A 24334-nucleotide genomic window follows, 5' to 3' on the forward strand; every position below is an offset into this window, starting at 1 on the left:
AAACACTAATCTTCAGAGATAGGTGGTAGGGACAAACCATTAAGGATAGAGGGAGGGACTGCTTGAATTGTTTTATATTAAAGTTGCATATGTAAGAATTGGTGGAAATAAACTCTTGCTATTCAAGAAAAATCCTCCCCTATGAATCGATAATAAAATCATGGTTTGTTATTAACAACTTCTTTAATCACCCTGATAAGAAAAGTGGTATTTTGTTGGTCCTGGCAATAGTCAATATTGTACATAATAAACAGTATTGTACATAATTTATACATGTACATATACATATGTACACCATCATAGAGACCTTTGCCTAATTTTCCAACTGCAGTGTATTAAAATGAATTTAAACAGGCCATGTTGAAAACCAAGATATTAAGTTGGTATAGCCTAACGAAAAAAAATGTTAGCAATCTAAAATTAGACTTTGAGCTACATTGTAGAAACCCATCAATGACCATTGACAATGCAATTTCAAGTTCAGTTGGAGAACACTTTCTTTATTAATATCATGTAACAGTTCTTTTATCCCTTCTGAAGCTGCCATGACAGTTCCAAACTGCATGAACCCAATAGATATCAAGGAAATGGATAAAAGTGAATTTGTTCCCCACTGTTCCATTGTCTGACAAAAATCTGTGTGTGCAGCCAAAGCGGTTTAACCCCTCGGCATTAAGTTACAAGGACCAGAGTGTAACTTCATCTTCCAATGTCACACTTAGCACACAAGGTCAAGATTCAAGGTCATTAGTCTAAGCCTCCAGGCTTGGGTGGAGAACCAAATTCCTCACCCCATCCTTGTCACTGGAGTCACTTTTTGATCGATCGCTGTTTTTGAGAAGACTCCGCTATCGCGTTTGCACAGATATGACTTTGACGCCTCTCGCAATCAATCACGCAATCACGTGTCGCTCTAATTATCGAGTATATTATGGCCCATCACTTATGGCTATTCAAAAGGCTGCTATTTGATGGATAACTGATACTCACAGGTGAAAATGTCAGACATTTATTGCATGTAAATTAAGTTATAATTCTATCCTATTAAGATGGGTATCTGTACCATGCAAATCAGTGTAACAACATTACTTGAGCACGGGGTAACAATCAAAAGTGAGGTAGTGTACAAGTTGATTTTAATTTTTTCTTAAGTCGTTTGGAAGGAAGTAGCTGTAAATCTAAGGCACCTTCCATTTTCTTGTAGGCTTGAAACCAACACATTGAGGCTAGACCAGAAATTTGTGTCACCAATTTCTTTCTGTTGCAATATTTTGTGGTGACAAGAGTCAAAATTCAATTTATTTGTTGCAAACAGTTCAAGAAAATCCTTGCCTTGTTCGTAGTTTTATCCGAATATCTAACTTTATAAGCTGTTCTGTTAGAATTTTGTTAATGGCACATACTTGTACTAGTAGTAGTAGATTTATAAAATAAGCACAGTAGAAATACAGGGTCTATTGCAAAGTGCATGTTGTTATTTATTATTTTGCCTACTGAATACATGTAAATTATAAAAAAATACGAGAACCAAGAAATGGAACTGAGGCAGCCTTGCGCCATTCCTTTTCTGTCTCGCTTCCAGTAGTTTTTCCGTCCCTGACAGGTACACAAGGTAACCGTGAACTCTAAACACCAGACTAATTAGTGTGGCACCTTTAAATCGTCTGACCTTGAATTCAAACTCCCCTTGCCTACCCCTAAGTTCCGCACAAACAACTCCTCCAAACACTCGCTGTCTAAACAGTTTCATAAAATGCAGAGGCCCAGAAATGCAACACCCGGGATTTGGCCATGTGTAAGGTAAATAAATACAGCTCTGAGCAAAGTCTGGCCTCACAAATAAACAATCCTGTAGCTTTCCCAGCTCGCTTGTGGAGGAACAGACATGTCTGCTGCACACAGACGCTACCTTTCCCGTGAGTTTGCACGTTTTTGGACTCAATATGTCTTTTCTTTCCTCAGCATTGAGGTTGAGACGAATTGAGCTTCATTTGGTAGTTGTTTATGCTTAATTCTTTTTAATGCAGGTGGTATAGATTCATGTATATCTGCTGTGACAAGTATGTAGGTATTATTTTCCTTTGTTGGAGATGCATGTGGGTACACACTAGCACAAAATTGTTAACTGTTGAAACTTGAAATATCTTCTTTCTTCAGTTCTTTCTTCATTAAGTATAAAAGAATTGAGGTTGATTTGGTAGTTGTTTAGACTTAATTCTTTTTGTATGCAGTTGATTTATAATTAATTTGCATGTCTGCTTTAACTGAAGTATTAGGTTTTTTATTTTCTTAAGTTGGAGATGAATGTATTTTAGCTGTTTAGAATTGAATTTGATCATTGAAGTTCTTAAGTATTACCTTTGAAATTTGGTTTGAAAGCGATTGTTTAGTCCTCGCACATGCATATGTCAATTCATTCTGTTGAAGTACATAAAATTTGTTGAAATTATGTTTTTAGAACAATTTTTAAACAAAGAAGGAAGAAGCTATTGTAGCTGTTCCACTTTAAACTTGAATTTGAGCTTTCCTGTTAGAAGTTACCGTTAAAAGGAATCAAAGTTCACTTCTCAGTGATTGTTTTGTTTAGTCGTCTAGTGTGTATATGCAGCTGGCGCGACTCAACGTTTTTGTGTAGCCAAGATATTATTTTTCGATTAGAGATAGGTGCACATGCGTAAGATTTCAGGTGTCAAAATTCAATTCAATCTTTACTGTATGTAGTTTTAGTTGTGGATTGTTTGACTTTTGGTATGTATGTATGCAAGGAATATGCAGATGGTCTGAGTCTATTTCTGTGTCTTTGTCATTCTATGTAACTTTGTTGTTCCTGTACTTTCATTTACATGTAATTAGAGATAGATGCACAGCAGATTCAGGTACCGAAGGTTGAATCCCAGCTTGCTAAGGTAGGACGGTAGCTCTCGGGTTGCGTTTGATGGATAACTTAATTACGCCACTTGTTCCAGCAGAATTAGGCTCTGCTACTTAATAACCCCTCGCCGGACAGATCATATTTCATGCGTCATATTGCAGGAGTGGGTGTGCTGTAGTGGCGGCGAAGGGGACGTAATTTTTATGTACAGCGTTGCACGTGCTCTCCGACGCGTTCCGTCAAGAGGCCGGCACTCAGGCGAAATTGCATCACTTAAACCCACAGTGATGGAATCAGAGATGTCTGTGCGATACGGGAGACGAGGGGATGAAAACGGTGTAAAAGTCACTGAATGATGCGTAAAGGACTTCTTGTGTGGATGAAGTAATGGGTTACATTTATAAAATCTATCTGTGTGGAAAAGTGATGCCTTGAGGAAAGACTCTACCACATATAATCTGAGGATTAGGCCACATTTTGTATTCTTGCATATAGGATTCGGAGTTCTCTGGCAACTTTTTTTAGGCTTTGCCAGAGATTGTGTCACTAGGTAGTTTGTAAACTGGGGCATGGATTCTAGACAGTTTGAATGTTTTGAAAGGTATTGAGAAGTTCCAGTGCATCACACTGTTGACCCTGTGCTTGAAACATTCGCCATGATGACAAAATCAATAAGAAAAACGTATAACCTTGTAAGGTCAGTAGACTAACTTTCACCCCTCCACACTACAAAATGGTATAATCCAAATGGCACGATCATTCATGGAAGGGTATATTAGGTGCATTTGCTTGCAAATGTTGCGTTTGTACGGTAGTTTCCAAGTATTTTCTTGCCAACACCACTTTTTACAATGAAGTCAAAATTTTCTTTAAATCAAGTTTAAGACTATCCAATATCCAAGACTAGCAATATCTTCTATGTATTTAGGTCAATGAACTTTTATCCTATGGCTGGTTGGCTATCTTGCCAAAGGAATGACGCACTGTGAAAAGGAAAACTGCCCAAAACGAATTTATATCCTCATTTGGAAGAAAATATAAACATGTAACCAAGCAGACAATTATTTTAATTTCCACCAGGGGTAAAATCTTCAATCTAAACACATAAACATCTCATTAGGATGTTGAGTCTGCCATTGAGTTGAAACACATGTGCCAATGTACTTCAAAAAACAAAATACATCTAAAGCCCATATTTTGCCTGCAGAAATCCTTAATTTCAAAGGTACAGTCGTTCAGTCAGTGGGGATTTTTTTAATGGTTGAAGGAGTGTTTTTCTTGTTGGTGTTTTGTGTTTGCAGTTCAAATGATGATGATGATGATGATTGGTTAGTTCATGGGGTGTCTTTTACCTTCATGGTTTATTGGAAGAAATTCAACACAATCTGACATACAAATGTAGCAGTCAGCGGACTGAATTAGTGTCAGACTTTACAGAAGGTATAAGTAAATCAATCAAGTGCATAAAATCTAATACCAGTAACACCTAAAATATACTCACACATATTTGAATATTTAATTCCCAGATTATTATGTAGTAGAGTAGTACTGTAATAGCCTGTATTACATTGGAAATCTAGTCAGCGTAGGTTGACAGCACGTGGGTGGGGAAGATTGGCAGAATCATGAGAATGACAGGTCAAAAGGCCAGGCACAGGAAATAATGTGAACTTGAAGGCCATAAAAACCCAAATAAGTCTGAAATCTCTGACTTCTTGTTATTTTTTTTTCTCCAATATTATAAATTGTAGGTTGCAGATGGGTGTTTTGACTTTTGAGCTCTGGTCTGTCATTCACAATTGCAAATTAAATTAACTTATTCAAACAAACCTGTCTATAAGGGCCAATCAAAAAACCTGTAAGAAACATGGTCTCATCGTAGTCTTTATGAAAGTTTATCACAGATCATGGCGCTATCGGATGGATAGATCATTCCTTCAGTTGTCCAGACTGTCCAGTTCCCTGCCCCTTACCTTTACCCTGCCCACTGCACATACATGTACGGGGGCGGGTACAATTAAACGAATATCAACCCTTATGTCCAGGCCATTTACAGGTGAGTATATCTGAAGCCTCTTTGAGACTGCTTTCAGTGTGGCCACATTACGGCGCGAAATGACTCGCAAATTGGTCACATTCTGGGGCATGTGACGGCTTTTGATGTCATCATTTGACCACTCCATGTTTAAATGGCTTTATGATATTAGAAGAAAAAGGTCAGGATTTAAGTTCAAGAAACTGAAACAAAGTTCAATCTTTGTATAACCAACAGTTACTGTTCATCAGAAAAGTCAGTGATGTATCGAACATACATCGTATATCGTAATACAAAGAACAGGAAAAATTTTTTTTAATTTGTCAAAGATGCATTTATGTGGGATGTTATTGTTCTCTTTTGTTATCATTGAATATCTGTAAAATCCAGTTGACCCTTGACCATACAATTGTCCCCATACTAAGCTCTGTTTTAATTTCTACATTCGAAAAGATGACAAAATAGCTGTTAATTTTCACATTCCATTATTGTACAGGAATTCTCGTCTAAGGACAGGAGGTTGATGAATATCCCACATTTTGCATAACAAGTGTGTCACGTGTGTTGTGTGATTTTTAGTAGAAATGTACATGTATTTTTTTAGGGTTTTTCTAAATGTTAAAATCTTGGAATGTTGCGGGAACTGTTTTCAAACTGTTACTCCTTCTTTTCAACTGATATTGATGTGTTTATGACACATTTGTTTGTTTGCACCATTTTTTTATTCGTGAAAGCTCAAATCGTCTCCTTGAGAATCTTAAAGGAAGAGGTTTCGAGAATTTTTAAGACTTGGCACCGTTTCACTCTGTATATTTTTGTATCCTACAACATTCGGTTGATGAACCCAAGTTCTTGCAACAATCGCAAGTCGTGTTCTATATATATAAAAATTATCGGCTGATTATTGGCGCAGAGTTTTGACCCGGACAGAAAAACGGGCATCCGCCACACGTGGGCACCTTTGCTCACCTCAACTCGCTCTCTTGTTCTAAAAATGTGACTATTGGCGTAGAGTTTTTGACCTTGAGTTGCAAACGGTAGCACGTGTAGGTACTTTTGTTTTTTGGATGGTGTACATGTAGCTCTGGCGCTGATGTCACGTTGACTATGCAGTCCTCGTGTGGTCAGAGTGGACTCAAAAGTGCGTCCGGGACACACGTTTTCAGCCGGGTGAAGACAGAGAAGTGTTTAAAGATTTGCATAGCCAGCACACGACATGAGCATAGACCCAAAAGCCAACTGAATATATATAGTAGTCGAGTATTGTCGCCTGACACAATTCAGCGAAAACTGGTCGGTACGTACGTCAGGCGTTCGGCAGGCTTTCGACAGCTCTGTATTGGTTTTCGATGGAGTACTTTGGACAGACAAAGGGGGTATTTCATCTTTTGTTTTAAATGCAGTTTGAGCTTTTACTAGAGGTTGTCATGACATTGTTACTAGGACTAGGTCATGGTCTATAATTTTATCATGACAATTTTGCCATTTATAAGTAATTATAGGTAAGTAGCCCTGTTTTATGCTGCCAGTGTTTTAGCTTGCACAGTTTTCCTCAAAGTTGACGTTCCATATTTTTTAGGCAAAATTACAGCTGCTGTAATCTTTGTAATGGATACCTTCCTTGTACATGTACTTTTCATTGATCTGAATGTGATGGCACAAAATGCAGTTGAGTCATCAAATGTGTAGGGAACACATTTCATTGATGTAAATGACACTCAGTATAACTTGCATAAAGAGAGTGGTTGTGCCATTTGGCTAATACAAATTTAAATTTACATACATTTTCTTTGTACATTTGTACCTGTTTAAGATTAGAGTAAAACGTCACCTGTATGGTTGTAGAGTTCTTGAAGTTAAGGTGCGACAAAAAAAGAAAATGCTATACACTTTTATCACATAATGATCGTTAGCTACCCCTCCAAATGATGTGACAGTCAGTTGAAAATCATTCTGCAGTGTAGGCTATTTTTCTGTAATTGTTGATGTTTTCAGTGGTGTTTATTTGTAACGGGTTGAACAGAGCTAAGTTAATTCAAGCTATGGACAGCTTGTTATACAAAAGGACTATCAAGAATTGTTGGACACCTGCCAGATTTCCTTGGTACTGCAGTGGAGTTTTTGTTTCTCATGTTCTACTAACTTCTAGACATGCTATGGTCGTAATTTCTGATTGGTAAAATGCATTAGTGTCCAGGAAGGAGTGGCATAGGTTTTGGTCCACTACCTACTTTCCTTGGAACTGCAGCAGAATTTTTGTTAAAGCCTTTCTCATGAATGTCATTCTCTTGTGTGCACCGTACAGGAGGCGGGGAAGAAGTGGCATAGGTTTTGGTCCCCTACCTACTTTCCTTGGAACTGCAGAGGCTTTTTTGTTAATCATAAATGTCATTCTCTTGTGTCTTCTCCGTACAGGAGGCAGGGATGCCCAACGTTCTACAGGAAACAGCGACAAGTGAAAGCGCGCAACCGACGAGCGGCCGGGTGGCGGGGGGAGGGGACGCGGCGACACAGAACGCACACGGCGCAACGGAAGCCGACCTGGCGGCGCACCTCCAGCAACAGCAGGTGGGTACTTCAGAGAATCAGAAATTCTCGTGAGTTTACATTCACAAGTGATTGGTCATTAATTATCCTGATGAAGGCGACAGTGAAAATTTAAACCCTTGTGTTGGAATAAAGTTTAACATTTTACTATGATCACTACCAACACAGATGAATTTTCATGATAAAGCAATTCTGCCAAATATACATTGCAAGTTAAAAAGCAGGACATGTATGTTTCTAGTTGGATTCGGAAGAAAGATGATGATGATGATTGGCATTATGATGATGACTGGTGTTTGGCCAATTTCAAAATTCTGACTTGATTTTGAAAGTGTCCATCAGAAACCCATGCATTGTAATTATACAGCACATGAAAAATCACAAGTGGAATCGGCGCATCAGTCTTGGTTGTGAAATGCTTCTCCAAGACTTTATCTTTCTCCAACTTCTCTAACTACATCCTCTGGAATGTGATTTGGTTATGTACAACCTTGATGTGTCATTGTTTATTTCCACTAATTTAAACAAAATAAAACACAAGACAGGGTTGATCTTAGACAGAAACCTTTGTCTAAATAACAGGCAGTCACCTTTGCCTTACCAAAGCACCAGGAAGAGAAAACCGAGACGCTGCGTGAATTCCTCATCAGGTACAAGCAGTAAACAAAGTATCTCAAAACAAACACCCGACCCCAACTTTGTATACGCAAGGCAGCTTAATCTTAAACCTTGCTGATCTGGGAATTAGACATGTTTAGGACTTTATTAAACTTGAAGTTGACCTTGCTTGACCGCCACCAGCTGTAGAAACAACGGGTAAACTTGGGGTGCCCCGCGGGACGAAACTCAGTCCCGGAGAAATCCCTGAAAAATTCAAACAAGGATCGTTTTGGAATTTATTGTTTTGTTACTGGGTTGTTTGGCTTGGTCTCCTGGTTAGCTTGACGTTTGAAACAGTTTCCTGTGGCCCAGGTACAAAGGGGTGGTTTGGTTTTGAGCTGTGTTTTTAAATTTTACTGCTGAAACTAAATTAAAGTGTGTGGTGCCATGCATAGATAATGTCTGGCATTATGTTTCTCATGATTACAAATACTGCCTGCACCGCAGTCAACCGCATGATGATGATGAGATTAAACTTTGTTTCCTTTTAGACTTCCCCCAAAAAACTGTCTTCACTATTTGCATATCAATCAATAGTTCTTGCTTATAAACATGTCTTTCTTCACATGTTCTGTAGTGTCACTGACGAAAGGTAGTGGATGCTACCTGAAATGTCTGACCGCTTCCAACATCATATAAGTTGCTTGAGTAGCTGTTTTTTTGGCACAAATACTGTTTTGTATGCATTTTTTGGGGTATGGTATAAAAGCAGAAGATAATGTTTCTATCCTGACTGGCTAGTGTGTTGTTGTAGGCCCTGTACCAAAGCTAGGATGCAACTGACTGTAAATTCAGTTTATTTTTGAATTTACTTTTAATTTCCCAATAGTAACAGAACAAGAAGTTTTCATTCTCATTGAAACGATTCTGTAGCACGGTTGCAATACAATGACTTCGATTAAATCATTTATTACCCAGTGTTCTGCAGAATAAGTTATGCATATTTGGTGACCTGTACCATACATGTACGTTACGCGTGTTGAGTGGCTTGACTAGTGGACACGAGATGGAGACGTCACATGTTCGATACTCGGCTGACGTTGTGTCCTTGGGCACTTTGCATGATTTTAACTCCCCCTACATCCTTATAAAAAGGCTATAGTACTACCTATACCTTCCTACATGTACCTACTGAATGTTTACTGTAAATCTTACAGATTGTGGCAGGGCTCTCGCCAGCTCAAAATCTTTTTCTGTCAGCCCAGGTTCATAATCGGACCTAAGGAAGGAGAATGCTCGCAATTTAGGGGAGTCCAGGGACAAATTTTGTATTTTCAAACCTATAAAAAGACAATTTCCCACATTTTCAGACTAAGGCAAATCATGGGGTTGAACGTGGTTGTTGGCAGTCCTTTGGAAGACTTTTGCCAATTTTGTCCATCAAGGTTGACTAATTGGTTTAACAAAATTCCGTCACACGCACAGTTCCTGCAATTTTTGCTGGAAAAACTGGTGCAGGCTAGAGCCTTGGATTGTGGTACTGTACATTTGTATGTTACTATTCTGAGAGCCTGCTATGTCATGATGTACGCATATGTGTAATTTTTTTGTGCACCTCAAATTGGAGCTGTACACCAACAAGTCTATAACACTACATATACCTACCTACTTAAATCTTACAGACTGTGGTACTATATACATGTGTATGTTACTATTCTGAGAGGCTGCCATGTTATGATGTTATAGGCCCTGCACCAAGCCATCCTGCTCCAACACCAACAACAGCAGCAGGCGCTGAAAGGGGCCAAGCCTGGAGACAAGGGTGTGCCAGTCTCTGCCGCACAGATGCCACAGGTACACCTTTTCATTAATCATGGCTCAAAATACTGGAAAGATGTGCATAAGATTTTTGTGCACCTCAAATTGGAGCTGTGCACCTAATTTTTGACTGTGGTCTCATCAAAACCTACCTGCATACCAAGTGTGACAATCCATCTAAGCCCTCTTGAGTTATTGTGTTCACACACGCGCACAGAGACACACATGCGTGCTCATACACACACACACAAAGAAAAACCATGACCTTTCTGTTAAAGGTAATAAGAGATACAACTGTACATCATGTGTACCTGAATAAAGAGATCCTTTTTACACAACTGAGTGTTTTTCAGCCCGTGTGTCACCAAAACTTGTTGTGTAAAAGAACTCTGTTCAGTAACTTACATGTACCAACCTCATGAAACTGTACACCTCTTTCTGCTGCAGGTATTGCTGGCTCCCCAGCAGCTGACACCTGTTCAGCTGCAGCAGATCCTGCAGCAGCAGGTGTTGTCACCGCAGCAGCTGCAGCAACTCATGGCACAACAGACACTCATCCAACAACAGGTATGTTCTGACAGCAGCCATCAGGATTGGAACTGGTCCTCTGCTGCATTCTGTGATGACATTGAATCTGAAAGGAGTGTTAAGTCGGGAAATTATTTAAAGCTGTCTAGTGATGATGCCCCTACTGTACTTGGTGGCAGTGCGTTGGAAGGAAAATACATTTTTTGAACACCTCAATCCTTGGTTGATAACTCTGGTATTTTAATGCAACAGCTCCTGAGAAATTACAACAACCAACTCTCAGTGAAACAGATCTCTGACCTTGTTAGTAACAAGGGGAAGTGGAGGAAACTTGCAGATGCCAGCACGTCAGCAGAACATACTGCACCTCTGCGAAACCCATAGTGTATTGTGCATAGCACTTTGGCAGAATGTCTCATATAAGTTTATATTCAGGTATATAAGGTTAACATCCCAACTGTAGTTTTCAAATATTGTGGCGGAGAAGATATCATCTGCAACAGAAAAAATTTTGATGCAATGTTGACCAAACATCCAGCGAAAACCGAGAAGAATCAGAGTTTCGCACAGGTGCAAGTGCGGATTGATGATGATGATTTTGAATCATTTCTTCTGCTCGGACATAACATAACATAACATGGACTTCTCTGTATTTCCCCTGCCAGCAGCAGCTACAGGAGCTGTACGCCAAGCCGGGTGTGAACAAGGACCAGCAGCTGAAGATGCAGCAGCAGCTGCAGGAACAGCTGCAGCTCCAGATGCTGCAGCAGCAGCAGGCCATGGCTGCGCTCGTGGCGACCACCGGCGCCGGGGGGAAGCAGCCCGACGCCAGCAAACAGCAACAACTGCAGCAGATGGCTCTACAGCAACAACTCTTTTTACAGGTTAGTATTCACAGAAATAGTTTCATCCAGTTGGTAAGGTATAGGATGCAGGAGTTTTCTGAAAATACCTTTGACCCAGTGTTGACGTCACACTTCAAAGAAGCCACGTGACAAGCCTAACTGGGTCAGTCTACTGAGGAAGACCAGAGTGACTGGTCGAAAGCTCTAGGTGAGAGAATTTTTTGTGTTGGACCAAAATTTTTCACTTTAAACATGTAACTACCAACACAGATAAACTTTCATGATAGTATTTCCAAAAATAGTTTCCTCAGATTGGTAAGGTATAGGATACAGGAGTTTTCTTTTACACAACCAAGATTTCTCACCTAAATGCTTATGTTTCAGTATCTATCAGACACCTTCCTCAGAGGTTGCGGCTGGAGTTCTGCTTTTCTCTGCTATATGTACCCGATGTAGGTTAATATTACTCGCATTAGGCTGTGTTATCTCTCTTTGTGGGGCTGATTGGACCTCCACTTTGAGAGGTTGTGCCCATTTGCCTCTAACTCTGGAGGACGATGATTCCCATTCCCAGAACTACATGTACCAATAGGAGCTCAGGATTCTTTATTACAGTATGAAAATCAGTCCAATAGGAGCTCAGTATTCTCTGTCTCCCCTTAGGCTGGGAAGTTAAAACTGTGTGTCACATGCAGTTGTCAAATCATCTTTGGCGCCCCAACATTTAAAAAATTAGACTAAGGGATAGATGAAATAAGATGAGATGGGAGACATAGTGGAATATGCATAGGATAAGCAAGAAATTCACAATAATGAATAAAACATTCACGTCAAAGAAGAGGTGTGGAAGAAAGCTTTGATTTTTTGTCCTTGTCACAGATGCAACAGGCGCAGCAGCAGCAGTTGATCTTCAGACAACACGGCCTGGTCCAAACCCAGCAGGGTGTCGTACCTGTCCAGCTGACACAAGGTGAGGGGATCTAGAACAGGGCAGAATGTATAATCTATGTATCAAAAGCACCACCTATCTATTTTGTTACAAACTGCAGATGATTTTCTATCATTTATAGTTATCTTGACACCTTCTTTACTTGACTTAAATTTATCATATTATGTACGAATACAGCATTGTGTTTTGTTATTTTTAACCATTTTGATTTTGAACTTGTACTAATCTCAAGTTTTTTTCTTTTCAAGGAGTAAAATTTGAAATTTCTTTTCATTTCATCATTTTATTTCTTCCAAGACCTGTTTAGGAAGCATGCCTTGCACAAGTTGGAGTTTGTGCTGTTCTATCTATTTATCACATTTTTATTTCAGCAATTTTTTTTCTGCTGTAGGGAGTAGGTCAAATGACAGTCTTTCCTTCAGGGTTCAGTTTTCCCCCTCCCCACCTTGGATCATATGGAACAAGTCTTTTTTTCAGTTCCGCCCCCTATCCTCACTGAATTTGGTACAGTCCAGTGTCAGTCTTCCACCCCTTCCCAACCCTAGATGACATGGATCAACCCAGGTACATGTCTATAGCATACATGTATGCATGGTACCTCCCTCCCCTCCAAGCACTTTCTTTTTGATTCCTAACATTTGTTTCCTTCAACAGTCTTTATCCCCCTTTAGGGTGTTAGCATTATATAATTCACCCCTTCAGTGTCCCTTCCCTCCCCCCGGATAAAGTGGAACAGTCCAGTTGTAGCACACGCATGGTGCCCCCTCCCTCCAAGCACTTCCTTTTTTATTCCTAACATTTTGTTTTCTTTATCCCCTTTTAGGGATTTGATATGATATAATCTGTCCCTTCAGTGTCCTTCTATGTTCCCTCCCTCCCCCCGGATGAAGTGGAACAGTCCTGTTGTTGTAGCATACGCCCCCCTCCTGCCTCCTTCCCTTGTAAGCACTTCCTTTTTGATTCCTAACATTTTGTTTCCTTCTCCCCTTTTAGGGAGTTGATATAGTATATTTTAACACCTTCAGTGTCCCCTCCCTCTCCCGGATGAAGTGGAACAGTCCAGTTGTAGCACACGCCCCCCCTCCTGCCTCCCTTCTGTAGGTCTGTCCCCGGCCGAGATCCAGGCACTCTGGACGCAGCTGACGGGGGGCGCCGCAGGGATAATCCACGATCCTACCAAGGCCACTAACAACATCACTGTCAATGTCGCAGCAACCTCCACCACCGCGGGGGGTACCGCAGCCGCCGCCGCAGCCACCACCATCCCGACGTCACCGTCCATACCAGCCGCGCCGGTCATGAACGGGCAGGCCTTCGCCTCCGCGGCGGGGGACGCAGCCTTGCTGCACGCAGGACTCGTCATGGCCAACCCTCACACTATCTCCAGGTGAGCAGAAAAGGTTTGGAGAGTAGTTTACCGTCAGAGTAGTTTACTAGTCAGATTTCCATGTACATAGATTTTGTGTTTGTTTTTGGCGTCATGGCCAACCAACACACTATTTCCAGGGGAGCAAAAAACGTTTGCAAAAAACATGCAGAAAGTAGTATAGAAAGAGCTGGAGGGAAAAAACAACAAACGAAAGGTTACATTTGTTTACCTTTGCATATGGTCTGCTTTGTAAATTCTTACTCAAATACATTAATATATAATGAATATGTCTAAATTCCTCCTGCTATAAAATTGCAACATGATTTAACCCAACACTAGTTACCATGGTGACAGATGTTTGGTTCAGGTCATTGACCTTATTTGTTTGGAGAAGAAGAAGAAGAGGAAGAAACTGAGCAAAAACAATATGTTTTCCTTCAGTAAACATAAACACCAACTGTGTATCAATCTTAAAGCAGTCAAATCAGATTTTTTGGTTACTTTTGTGTGTAGAGGTGTGTAAAGAAATTCTCAAAGTGACCTGTGTCTGTTTCTGTTTCAGCCCGATCGCGGATGGCCGAACCTCTCCAGGACACAACCACCCCCTGTACGGGAACCGCATGTGCAAGTGGCCGGGCTGTGAGGCTGTCTGTGAGGACTTTGGCCTCTTTCTCAAGTAAGGATTGCTTCAATAGATTCAACTACTAGTAGTTGTACAATTATATGGGCCCTTTTTGTTCATTGTATAGGCCCATTTTATTGTAATGGCTGGCAAAGCTGGCAGTCACTTTCAAGTTGTAAAATGTCAGAATTTCTATGTGTTATGGTAATACCTTTTTTTTACAAGTCTTAAAAAATTTCCCTTGAAATAAGCCTTTGAGCATGGGTTTACAAATAAACTTTGCAATGATTTGAATTGATTGTTAAATGATAGCATAAGATGAACTAGAAATGAAACCTTTATTTTAAACTAGACAAAGCAATCATTTTCATGTCTTGTTTGTTGCCTGACAGGCACCTGAACACGGAGCATGCTCTGGATGACAGGAGCACGGCCCAGGCCAGGGTGCAGATGCAGGTGGTGGCACAGCTGGAGTTACAGGTCAGAACTCATGTCTGGAGCATAAACATGTACTGTAGACTGATTCAAGATCATGAAAACTGACAGCTCCTGCATACATACTCTTATCAATGCTTTATAAGTACTAAATCAATGCTTGATAAGTACTAAGTGACTTGTCTCACATAATTTATCATAAAGATATATTGTATAGCTTTTAGATGGATCTAGCATTTTAGCATTACAAGTGATCACATGTGTATATTAGGAGTATGCTTGTTAGTACACCACACGTCAGAAATGACAACTATACATGTGTCTACATGTATATTGGTTAGTAAAATGCATTGTAAATGAATCATTGTGTTGTCAGAGATATATGCATAAAGATCATGTAGCACCTGGGACTTGTAACCGATCACATTATATAATATATTCTGTTGTTGCCAGGGCTAGCCCTTTTTGATAGCCTTCAGCTAATAGACCAACCAAGTACAGTAGGAGCATTGTCATTAGATAGCTTTTAACAATGTGTAGAGCTGGATGTCCAAGGGCTAGGTGTAACAAGTCGATTGGTGTAATGTAGCCAGCTGCCGCCGCACCGCGTGCCTGCGAAGCTGGTGTGTTACGTCGAAAGGTGGTTTTACCGGCTATACAGATACAGAATAGGGTAGCCTTTGCTGTACATGTACATGTATGTCCTTATGTTATACAGCCATTAAATCCAATGAAATGTACTTTTTCAGTTGGCAAAGGAGCGTGAGCGTCTGCAGGCCATGATGACCCACCTGCACATGAAGCCGGCCGAGCCGAAGGAGCCTGTGAGCACGATTGTAAACCTCCTTCCTTCCCAGTCTACTACTGCAGGCACACACCCACACCTCCAAGTTTGTCACTACCGCCTTATTCAGCATGGGTTTCTTGTGGTGTTAAAGTACATGTACATCGTTGTGCATCTTGTCGTGAGAGATACTAGTAAAGATTTGTTGTGACATCAAAATATAGGCATGCAAGATATCACAAAAATAGGCCAATCCTGACTGTCCGTCAAAATATACGTGTATTAGCAGTTCAGCCAATGAGAGCATGGCAGTTAGCAGTTCAACCAATGAGAGAGTAGCATTTGCATGTCTGTGAAATGTTTGCATTACATGTTTTTATTATGCGTCTCTACGTTTTGAACGAGGTGGGCTGGGCTATAGGATCAGTCTATAAGCCACCTCACAGTTACTGTATGAGTTACTGTTAAAGTCATTTCAAAGAAGTTTTTAACAGCAATAGCTTAGTGGCACAACAGAAGGTGAAGAGAGCTAAAACTAGAAAGAATGTATCGAGTACTAGTATATTGCAATAGCGCCACCTGTCTATTAGCTGACAAACTGCAAATAACTTTTTATCATCATAGTCATCTCGGCTCCATCTTTACTTGAATACTATAGAGTTATCAAAATTAGAAAGATTTGCCCACCTATCAAGCTGACAAACTTTTGCTTGCCTACAACTAGAAGGCTATCAAAATTAGTGAAATTGAAGAACCAGATTTTGTCTAATATCCCACTTCCCTCACTACACAGGATTCAAAGTGGATGCTTTCCCAAATGGAAAGGGAGGCTAGAAGCAGGGTACAGCCGATCCCTTACTTGTAGTTCAGCCTCTCCTTTTTAGTTCCTCCAACTGATCGCATGATTGGCTGAGCGTAGCTTAGAGTAGGACGTAGCAAGCTTCCTAACCTGTGTGCCTCACTCTATCTTGTTTGGGAATGCTGGTCTACTAACACCATTTGCCTGGAGATTTAACCAGGGAAAGAATGTATAGAGTACTGTAAATCACAAGTTTTTCGCTGTACTTTTATATTCACTGTTTTCGCAGTCACTTCTGTACAGCAAATTTATTAATACTGTTAACAAATAATTCGCGGACTTTCTTTTTACTGCACCTGCCACCCCCGCAAACATCTAGCTCTACAAACATGTCAATTTTTTTCAGACCATGAACTTTTGGTGCCAATTTTCTGTTGAACTCAACTCTCAACTCTTTCTTCTATTAAAATGGTTGCAGTGCCTGTTGACTGGTTTAATCTCTCCCTCTAACATGCATGACTTTGCATGTCATTCCAGTAAAACTTGATTTTATGGATACCAGCCTCTGGAAAAAAAAACTTACAGAACATAACTTCTCTTTTCGGGCAGTTGACCCCCATGCAAAATAGACTCTTCCCATTTTATAGCGAGTGAAAAGTGATTAGATTTAGTCATCCATAAAATCAACTCTTTGTTGCCTGTATTCTCAGTACTAATATGTAGAGTTTACTTGTTCCGACACTCACTTTCTTACTTATAATTTCTTCCAGATCACTCCTGTCATGTCCAAGCCCGAGCCGCCGCCCCCGTTGCCGCCTCCCTCGCCGGTCGTTACCCATGATTCCACACCGCACACGCCCACCACCCCAACGACTCCGGTCATGACGGCGCCGGCCACGCCCACGGCCGTCGGTCCGATCCGCCGCAGGGCCAGCGAGAAGTACAACCTCCCACTGTCAGAAGGTGGGGCGTGGAGTGTTTAGTAGCCTGGGTAACCTGTTACCAAACCTACATGTGTGTATTTTAGCTTCCAAGTCCTACATGTACATCTTCTTCACAAGGATGTAGTACTCGGGAGCTAAAATAACCAGGCTAATGTTTAGTAGTTAATAGATAATCAATCAATCAGTTAATTGTTAAAAACAAGAGACATGCAAGCAAAGTGGCACAGCATTAAAACCTTTATGAATTAGAAATTGAAGTTTTTTTTGTTCATTCAAATGTACATGTATATTTGTATATTTACATTGTAACAGTAACTGTTACACTTTGTATTATTTTATGCTGGACTTTAGGAAGAATTATGAACTTCCTAGAAGTATAACTATGGTTGCATTTCTTGTTTTAGAAATCCAGCGAAACCATGAATTCTATAAGAACGCCGACGTGCGACCACCGTTCACCTATGCTTCTCTCATAAGACAGGTGAGGATTGAAGGTTATGGTATTTTAGATATGTCGAAATTCATGAGCTGTTTAATCTCAGCAATGACCTGTATAGGTCTGATCAAACTAAGGGAAAGGTTCCCAAGATCTAGCTACAAATTTAGGTGTCTGGATCATCAAGCTACAAAGTTAGGCACCTGGATCATCATTCTTATAAGTAATAGCTACAAAACTAAGCACCTGGATCATAACTACAAAGTTAGGCATCTAGATCATAACTAAATTAAGCATCTGAATCATAGCTACATAGTGAGGCAGCTGGATCATAGCTATAAAGTTAAGCTGGATCGTAGCTTCTCGTAATAATCTTCTCCAAGGCTCGTCATGTCATAACTTTGTGGTTTGTATCCCAGGCGATCATTGAATCTCCGGAGAAACAACTCACCCTCAACGAGATCTATAACTGGTTCACGAGAACCTTCGCGTATTTCCGACGGAACGCAGCGACGTGGAAGGTATGTCATAGAATTCTCGCAAGTTGAAAATAGAGCCAAATGTGAAAAAAATTGCTCTATCCATGATTGAAGTGAGAAGACGATGCTGTATGTTTTATAACAATGTTATTATAAAGATTTCACATTACTGTGATTTTAACAAAGGTACATCTTGTATGATTTTGAAATAGGGAATCTGGTGTTTGAGTTTGCTGTTATTTATTATAAGCCTGTTGCTCTCCAAGTATTACTCCTGCCAGACCTGATCAATTTGATTATAACTTATCAGCTTTAAAAAGAAGTAATTTCTAGCAACAAACTAAGATTGTGTATGATATTTGATGATTTTTGAAAGTCATGGGTAACAAAAGTTCAGATTTTAAAAAAATCATATCTATGATGTCTGCTGTTATATCGATAATTAGATTGCTCTGGTCTTGCCTGGATTATTCTTTTGAAAAAGATTATCTGTTGTAGAAAATGTGATATGAAATGGTTTCATGTCATACATTGTGGCATAGTTTTGTATGGGGAATCAAGTTCAACACAATATATATTTAAATACTCTGATAATAATGCATGTTGAATGTGTGTATTCCCTTTCTCTCTCCCTCTGTATTGATGTAGAACGCAGTGCGCCACAATCTTAGTCTGCACAAGTGTTTTGTACGAGTAGAAAATGTAAAAGGGGCCGTTTGGACTGTGGATGAAATCGAATTCCAAAAACGGAGGCAACAGAAAATGAGTGGGTATGTGGAATGCATTGTGCGTCAACGAGGGACGAAGCAACCCCTTCCAAATGCTCAAAAGTTGTCTGCAACACATTTGAAGTAGCTACCGTAAAATGTGATACTCAAGATATCATTTGAGGCCATTATTGGAAGAAACATTGTATACAAAACATCAGAAAATGCGCTAAAAGACTCAGACATTCATGAAATCCCTTTTGGACAGCAATTGCTACTACATAAATCTTGAAAACAAAATTTGGTACAATAGAAAAACAAAAGATTCTGTTCACCAGTCTTCTTGGCCTCTTGAAAAATTACATAAAACGTGTACAAAAGGGTGTAAGGTTCTGGTTATGTTTCCAAGACTCTTTTGTGCCTCAAGGAAGGGGTTAGAAGTCCCGGTTACTCCACACAACAACAGATAGCGACCATTCCATGCTGGCACGTACCCTTTATTACCGCGGTGTGGAGCATGGGGTTTTTATTTGGCTGTGCTTTCCTCTACACTTTTGTTTTTTCCCTTTATTTTTATGTTCTGCACGCCACGCCCTCCGCCCTGCCTGTTGTCTCGCAGAACGCTGTACGCTACAATTTGTCGGTTCACTCTTGCTTTCAAAGACTTGAGGACAGTTTCGGCTCGTATTGGACAGTGGATGATGAGGAATTTAAAAAGCGGCATCACGTTAAGCGGGGCAGGCCTAGAAAGTACCCACCTGATTATGAGCACGAGTAAGACGTCCCTGCATACATACGTTTTTACCGGCCGGTAGGGCTTTCTCCGAGCGTGGTCCACTTTGGTTTCCTTTTGGGTGGAGTTTCGCAATGAAACATTGTACAAAATCCAAAAATGAAATTATCTAAAGGTCTCACATCTGTTTGCTGTCATTTGCTGTTCATTTATTTGATACAAACTTCACTGAAATACATCAAAAGTGTTTTCTGTACCAAGATTTCTATGCAAATGCTTCTATGTTTGAAGAAACAACTTTTGGAGTGATGTTTTTGAGCAATGTTTTTGAAACACCGATACCAGAAGGAAGCCAGAAGTGACCATGCTACGAGAAACCTCTAGCAACGCTGCCTTTTTTCTTTACCACCCTCCTCAGCTAATTGCTGCTCTGCAAATGCTTACCCCACATTTTTCACTCTCCATGGCTGCTTCCTGCACACTAACCTCTAACAATATTCATGTTTCGCACTCCTAAACATCACCCTAGAGGAGACCATACTCTATACATGTATGTTGTCTAACACCCATGCATGTGAAGACTTATTTTTTTGCCTCTTTTTTTATGTGTTGAAGATGATATATATTGTATACATTGTATACATGAGTGTCACTCTGATAGAGTAGCTATTTTTCTTAAATAGAATGTAAATCACCCTTTTCTTGTCTTTTTGTTGCCAAAAAGTAGTATTCTAGTTTGATTTGTAAAACTGCCTTTTCGTAGGTAGATTCAGATTTGTACATGTTTTTGTAGTGTTGCGATAGTGCTTTTTACCAACTGCCCAGGAAGAAATAAACACCCTGACTACCCCCATATTTTGCTTTCAGTGAGCCCAAATCAGGCGACACTGACAAACTCATGCCTGAAGGTTGGAGTCTACCACTTGCTGGTAGGGGGTTTGGCCGGTCAGTACAATTGTGATTGAAATGTTCCTAGTCACAGCGTAGTTCAGAAGTGTGCATGTCATTTTCAAACTAAACTTGTTTGGTATAAAGGGTTAAGGTATAGAATCAGGGCTTATTTTGCGTATGAAAGGCTCTGTCCTTTGACAAGGCATGAAAATGGTTGTGGCAACACTAGTACCATGGAGGTAGAAAATCAGATATTTTAACTCCATGGTAGTACTCTCTGATACTTTCAAATGCGATATCCCAGACTGCATCACCCTGGACTACTTTGCAAAAGACATGCAAACTTCGGAGGCAACCTGATTTGAAACTTATATTTTCGTTAATATGTTTTTGTTGACTACCAGCATGTAGTAGACACTGTAGTGCCAGTATGACATAATCTCCATGCAGGCAAAATTCTCACATTTTTCACACCCCAGTCCAGTTACAAACTGTCTACAGGCTGATTTTGGGAGGCAAAAACATCTGCTATAAGGCAGTTTATTACAAAAATGAACAACAAGGAAAAAGTCACAATTTTCCCCACGTATCTTTGTGGAGATTATTATAGATAATGGCATGCATGTCCCGAGGGGTGATTGAAGAAGTCATCCGTGGGCAGTTAGTAGGAGGCATTATGGTCAAGTCTGCCCTAAGAAAGCCATGAATAGACCTTTTGACGGATCCCATTGGCATTGCATGCTGTGAGATGCGTGGTGTTATGGGTAGTGCAAGGGACAAGCAACATCATTCTTGTGACAACAACATGCATGTGGTGTGTGCTGTGGTGTGTAATTATATAATGGTAATGATTTGTTTGGCCCCAGAGCTAGCCACAGTACCCCTTATCTCCCAGTATATGCAAGGGGATCTGTGAACAAGTCTACATGTATGATAGCACTGTTGCAGCCTGCTAGCTATAGAAAATTCTATAACATGCAGGGCTCTCCCCAAGCAATGAAACAAGGGTGCTCCCCCCTCTCCCCAAAATTCTTGCACCTCTCCCAAAAATGTTCAAATTTAGGGTTTTCTCTTAGTATTTTCATGAAAATTCACTGATTTTTCATCAACTGATTAGGGAGCACCTTTCCCCTACGAATTTCTGGGGAGACCTCTGTGACATGAAAATCGTACGGTGGCCCATGACGTAAAGAGACCATGCCGTTACCATCAACCGTCAGTCATGAATGCAAAATGCTGACCGTACGTTTTGTGCCCCCCTCCCCCATTTGGTCCACCAGTCGAGGCATGGGCGGAGTTGTACCTGACCACAACCTGTATGCAGCCAACATCAATGCCAATCTACAGGTAGGCGCAGCTTTTCTCTATGAGGTAAGGACTTCAGAAACTTGCTCTGGTGCCTGGCACAGCGACACTAGTCTGTAGTTTAGCTGGTCTCAACGCTTGCAAATGTCACCCACCAACAGTCTCTACAATTTCTCTATCAATCAATCATGTGTGGACATCAAGAACTGATGCATGGTGGCTGTATACATCGACAGCCCTCTTTAGGATGTTCTATTTTCAGTATAGGACCTCCAGTTAGCCCAGGTGATCCCAAGACGTCCAATTTCTCTAGTATTGATACTTGAATTGAGAAAGTGTTGCAGCTTGGAAATGGGTGTTTTTTTTCTTATCTGGTACTGGTAAATACAGTACTGAAAAAGTTTTAGTCATTTATTGCTTTCAATTTCCTGATGTATTAAAAGATGGAAACTTTTGTACAGTTTTTGTATCAACATGTAGAATGGCAGGAAAGGCCACAGAATTTATATTAGATTATTCCTGAACATCAGTAATAGTCTTTTTTTTACAAGAATGTTTAAACTTAGGAGTTAGTTTTAGTGGTTTCAGTACCCAACAACATACAAATGTATTAGTAGGTAGGGTTGTTCAGTAGTCTAAAAATACCCAAGTGTGTCATATGTTTTAATTTACAGAAAGGAACTTCTGTTCAGAAAAATAAGCCATATTGTGAAGTACATGTATGTGAAATAATAGGGACTGTTGCAATTAGTACACATTGCTTTTTTTTAAGATTTAAGAATCCTGAGCCACCTTGTACTTAACACACTTGGCAGTAACATTAAAATGTACAAAAGGAAAATCACATCAGCAGAACTATACTAACACTGCCGCAAACCAAAACACTGCTGCATGGCTGCACGGTAGTCCGACTTACACAGAGCTGACCAGGCACCTTCTAGTAGTCTTCATACTAGTACCTCACATGCATGGATAGGGTACATGTAGTAGTAGTGTAGTCTACGCATGGTACATGTATATGTGGTCAGAAATACAAATGCCTGTGTTATGAATATGAATTTTTGTCAGAAATGATTGAATGAGTATGCGGCACATAATTATGTCCTGTCAACTTGATATGGTAAAGTGAGCTGAGTATGGTGTTAGTCCCAGTTATAGATGTCAAACATTAAAAAAGTAATCAGGAAATTGGCATTCGTGTACCCCCATACCACTGAGGCAGCAATTTTGAGTGCCCAAAAGCAAATTTGTAGTTGAGATGAATTCTACATGTATTAATGAATGTACTCTGTAAGAGTATGGAACACACAACACTACCTAACAGTGGTCTAGCCCCCTGCTGTAGTGATTGGACAACTGTGTGGCCCAAGGGCTACAGAAATGGAGATGAGCACCACCCCTATGCTCTGCACAGAGTGGAATGAGACCTTTATCCAAGTTCTAGTTTACCAATTACAACACGGAGATTCGTCTCTAGATAACCATGGGATTATGGGATAGGACTGAATTCTGCCCCGAGGGGACCATGGGAGGGGCAGTAGTTACTAACGTTGGTCCCCCCCTCTCTCCACAGGCGACGTTGGCAGAAAACAACCTCCCGCTGCTGAGTAGCGCCGCCACCGGCCTGGCTGGACCCCCCACGTTGCTTCCTGACAGGGACGGGTCCGAACACGTCCCCAGCGAAGAGGACTCCCCTCACATGTGAGTCGCAGATACTGTTAGAATTATGTTTACCTTCGCAGAAGGAAAACATGTTTTGCTCTGTTTCTTCTTCCTCTTCTTCTTCTTCAAACAAATAAGATGACCTGAACCAGACGCCTGTCACCATGGTAACTAGTGTTGGGTTACATCAGGTTGTCAGAATTCAATAATTTAAGCATTTTTATTACCTTCGCCAAGAAGGTTATGTTTTCGTAGGCGTTCGTGTGTGTGTCTGTCTGTCTGTCTGTCTGTCTGTCTGTCTGTAAACACGATAACTTGAGAAGGCTTAAATGGATTGACTTCATATTTGGTAGGTGGGTAGGTCTTGATGAGACCTCGAAATGATTAGATTTAGGGCCCCCTGGCGGCTTCTTATGGTACTGCAGCTGAACTTCCGGTTTTGATATCTCGTGATCTGGACGTGCTAGGGTCACGAAATTTGGATGGTAGGTAGGTCTTGTGCTGGGGAATAAGTGACATAGGTTTGGGCCCCCTATCGGCTTGCTCAGGAACTGCAGGGCCATTTCTTTGAAAATATTCATAAGAGGATAATTCAAGAACCGGTGGACGGATCATCATGATTTTTGTTATGTAAGTGGCTTAAGTGATGCTTGACATAATTATGCGACAATTATGCAAATCTGGACGTAATTTGCATAATTAATGAGGAAATTCGGTAAATCAGACTGCATTACATTATAGGACTATTCAAGCTTGAGACATATGTAATTGACAACGAGAAAAACACAGGAAGATATTAATTATGTAAATTAACACTTAATTTGCATAATTAATGAGAAAATGTTATAATTCCATAATGGTAACTGCCTGGAATTTCATACTTAGGGTATTTGCAAGTTAAGTGAATGTGAACATCATTAAACATAATTTATTCAAATAAGGACCTCATTTGCATAATTTATGAGGTAATGATA

At 40.4% G+C, this 24334-nt stretch overlaps 1 protein-coding gene across 15 annotated transcripts in view; it reads left to right on the forward strand.

Annotated features, from left to right (window-relative positions):
- LOC109471908 (forkhead box protein P1-like) overlaps nucleotides 1–24334 on the forward strand; it is a 47660-nt gene that overhangs the window by 20586 nt on the left and 2740 nt on the right. Inside the window, exons 1-18 of one of the 15 annotated variants that reach the window (XM_019771395.1) lie at nucleotides 1860–1916; nucleotides 7323–7475; nucleotides 9801–9908; nucleotides 10320–10439; nucleotides 11066–11284; nucleotides 12125–12215; nucleotides 13296–13581; nucleotides 14126–14239; nucleotides 14578–14665; nucleotides 15370–15510; nucleotides 16198–16245; nucleotides 16974–17166; nucleotides 17552–17628; nucleotides 18003–18104; nucleotides 19389–19543; nucleotides 20370–20447; nucleotides 21674–21764; nucleotides 23272–23399. In XM_019771395.1, the coding sequence (XP_019626954.1) occupies nucleotides 7332–7475; nucleotides 9801–9908; nucleotides 10320–10439; nucleotides 11066–11284; nucleotides 12125–12215; nucleotides 13296–13581; nucleotides 14126–14239; nucleotides 14578–14665; nucleotides 15370–15510; nucleotides 16198–16245; nucleotides 16974–17166; nucleotides 17552–17628; nucleotides 18003–18104; nucleotides 19389–19543; nucleotides 20370–20447; nucleotides 21674–21764; nucleotides 23272–23399 (2183 nt within the window). In that variant the 5' untranslated portion in view covers nucleotides 1860–1916; nucleotides 7323–7331. Of the gene's footprint in view, nucleotides 1–1859; nucleotides 1917–7322; nucleotides 7476–9800; nucleotides 9909–10319; nucleotides 10440–11065; nucleotides 11285–12124; nucleotides 12216–13295; nucleotides 13582–14125; nucleotides 14240–14577; nucleotides 14666–15369; nucleotides 15511–16197; nucleotides 16246–16973; nucleotides 17167–17551; nucleotides 17629–18002; nucleotides 18105–18710; nucleotides 18833–19388; nucleotides 19544–20369; nucleotides 20448–21673; nucleotides 21765–23271; nucleotides 23400–24334 lie in introns of those variants that run through there. The other 14 variants (XM_019771377.1, XM_019771431.1, XM_019771441.1 and 11 more) reach the window with 14 other exon arrangements.

The sequence above is a fragment of the Branchiostoma belcheri genome, unplaced genomic scaffold (genome assembly GCF_001625305.1).
Source record: "Branchiostoma belcheri isolate BF01 breed outbred unplaced genomic scaffold, Haploidv18h27 scaffold10, whole genome shotgun sequence".
NCBI classification, from domain to species: domain Eukaryota; kingdom Metazoa; phylum Chordata; class Leptocardii; order Amphioxiformes; family Branchiostomatidae; genus Branchiostoma; species Branchiostoma belcheri.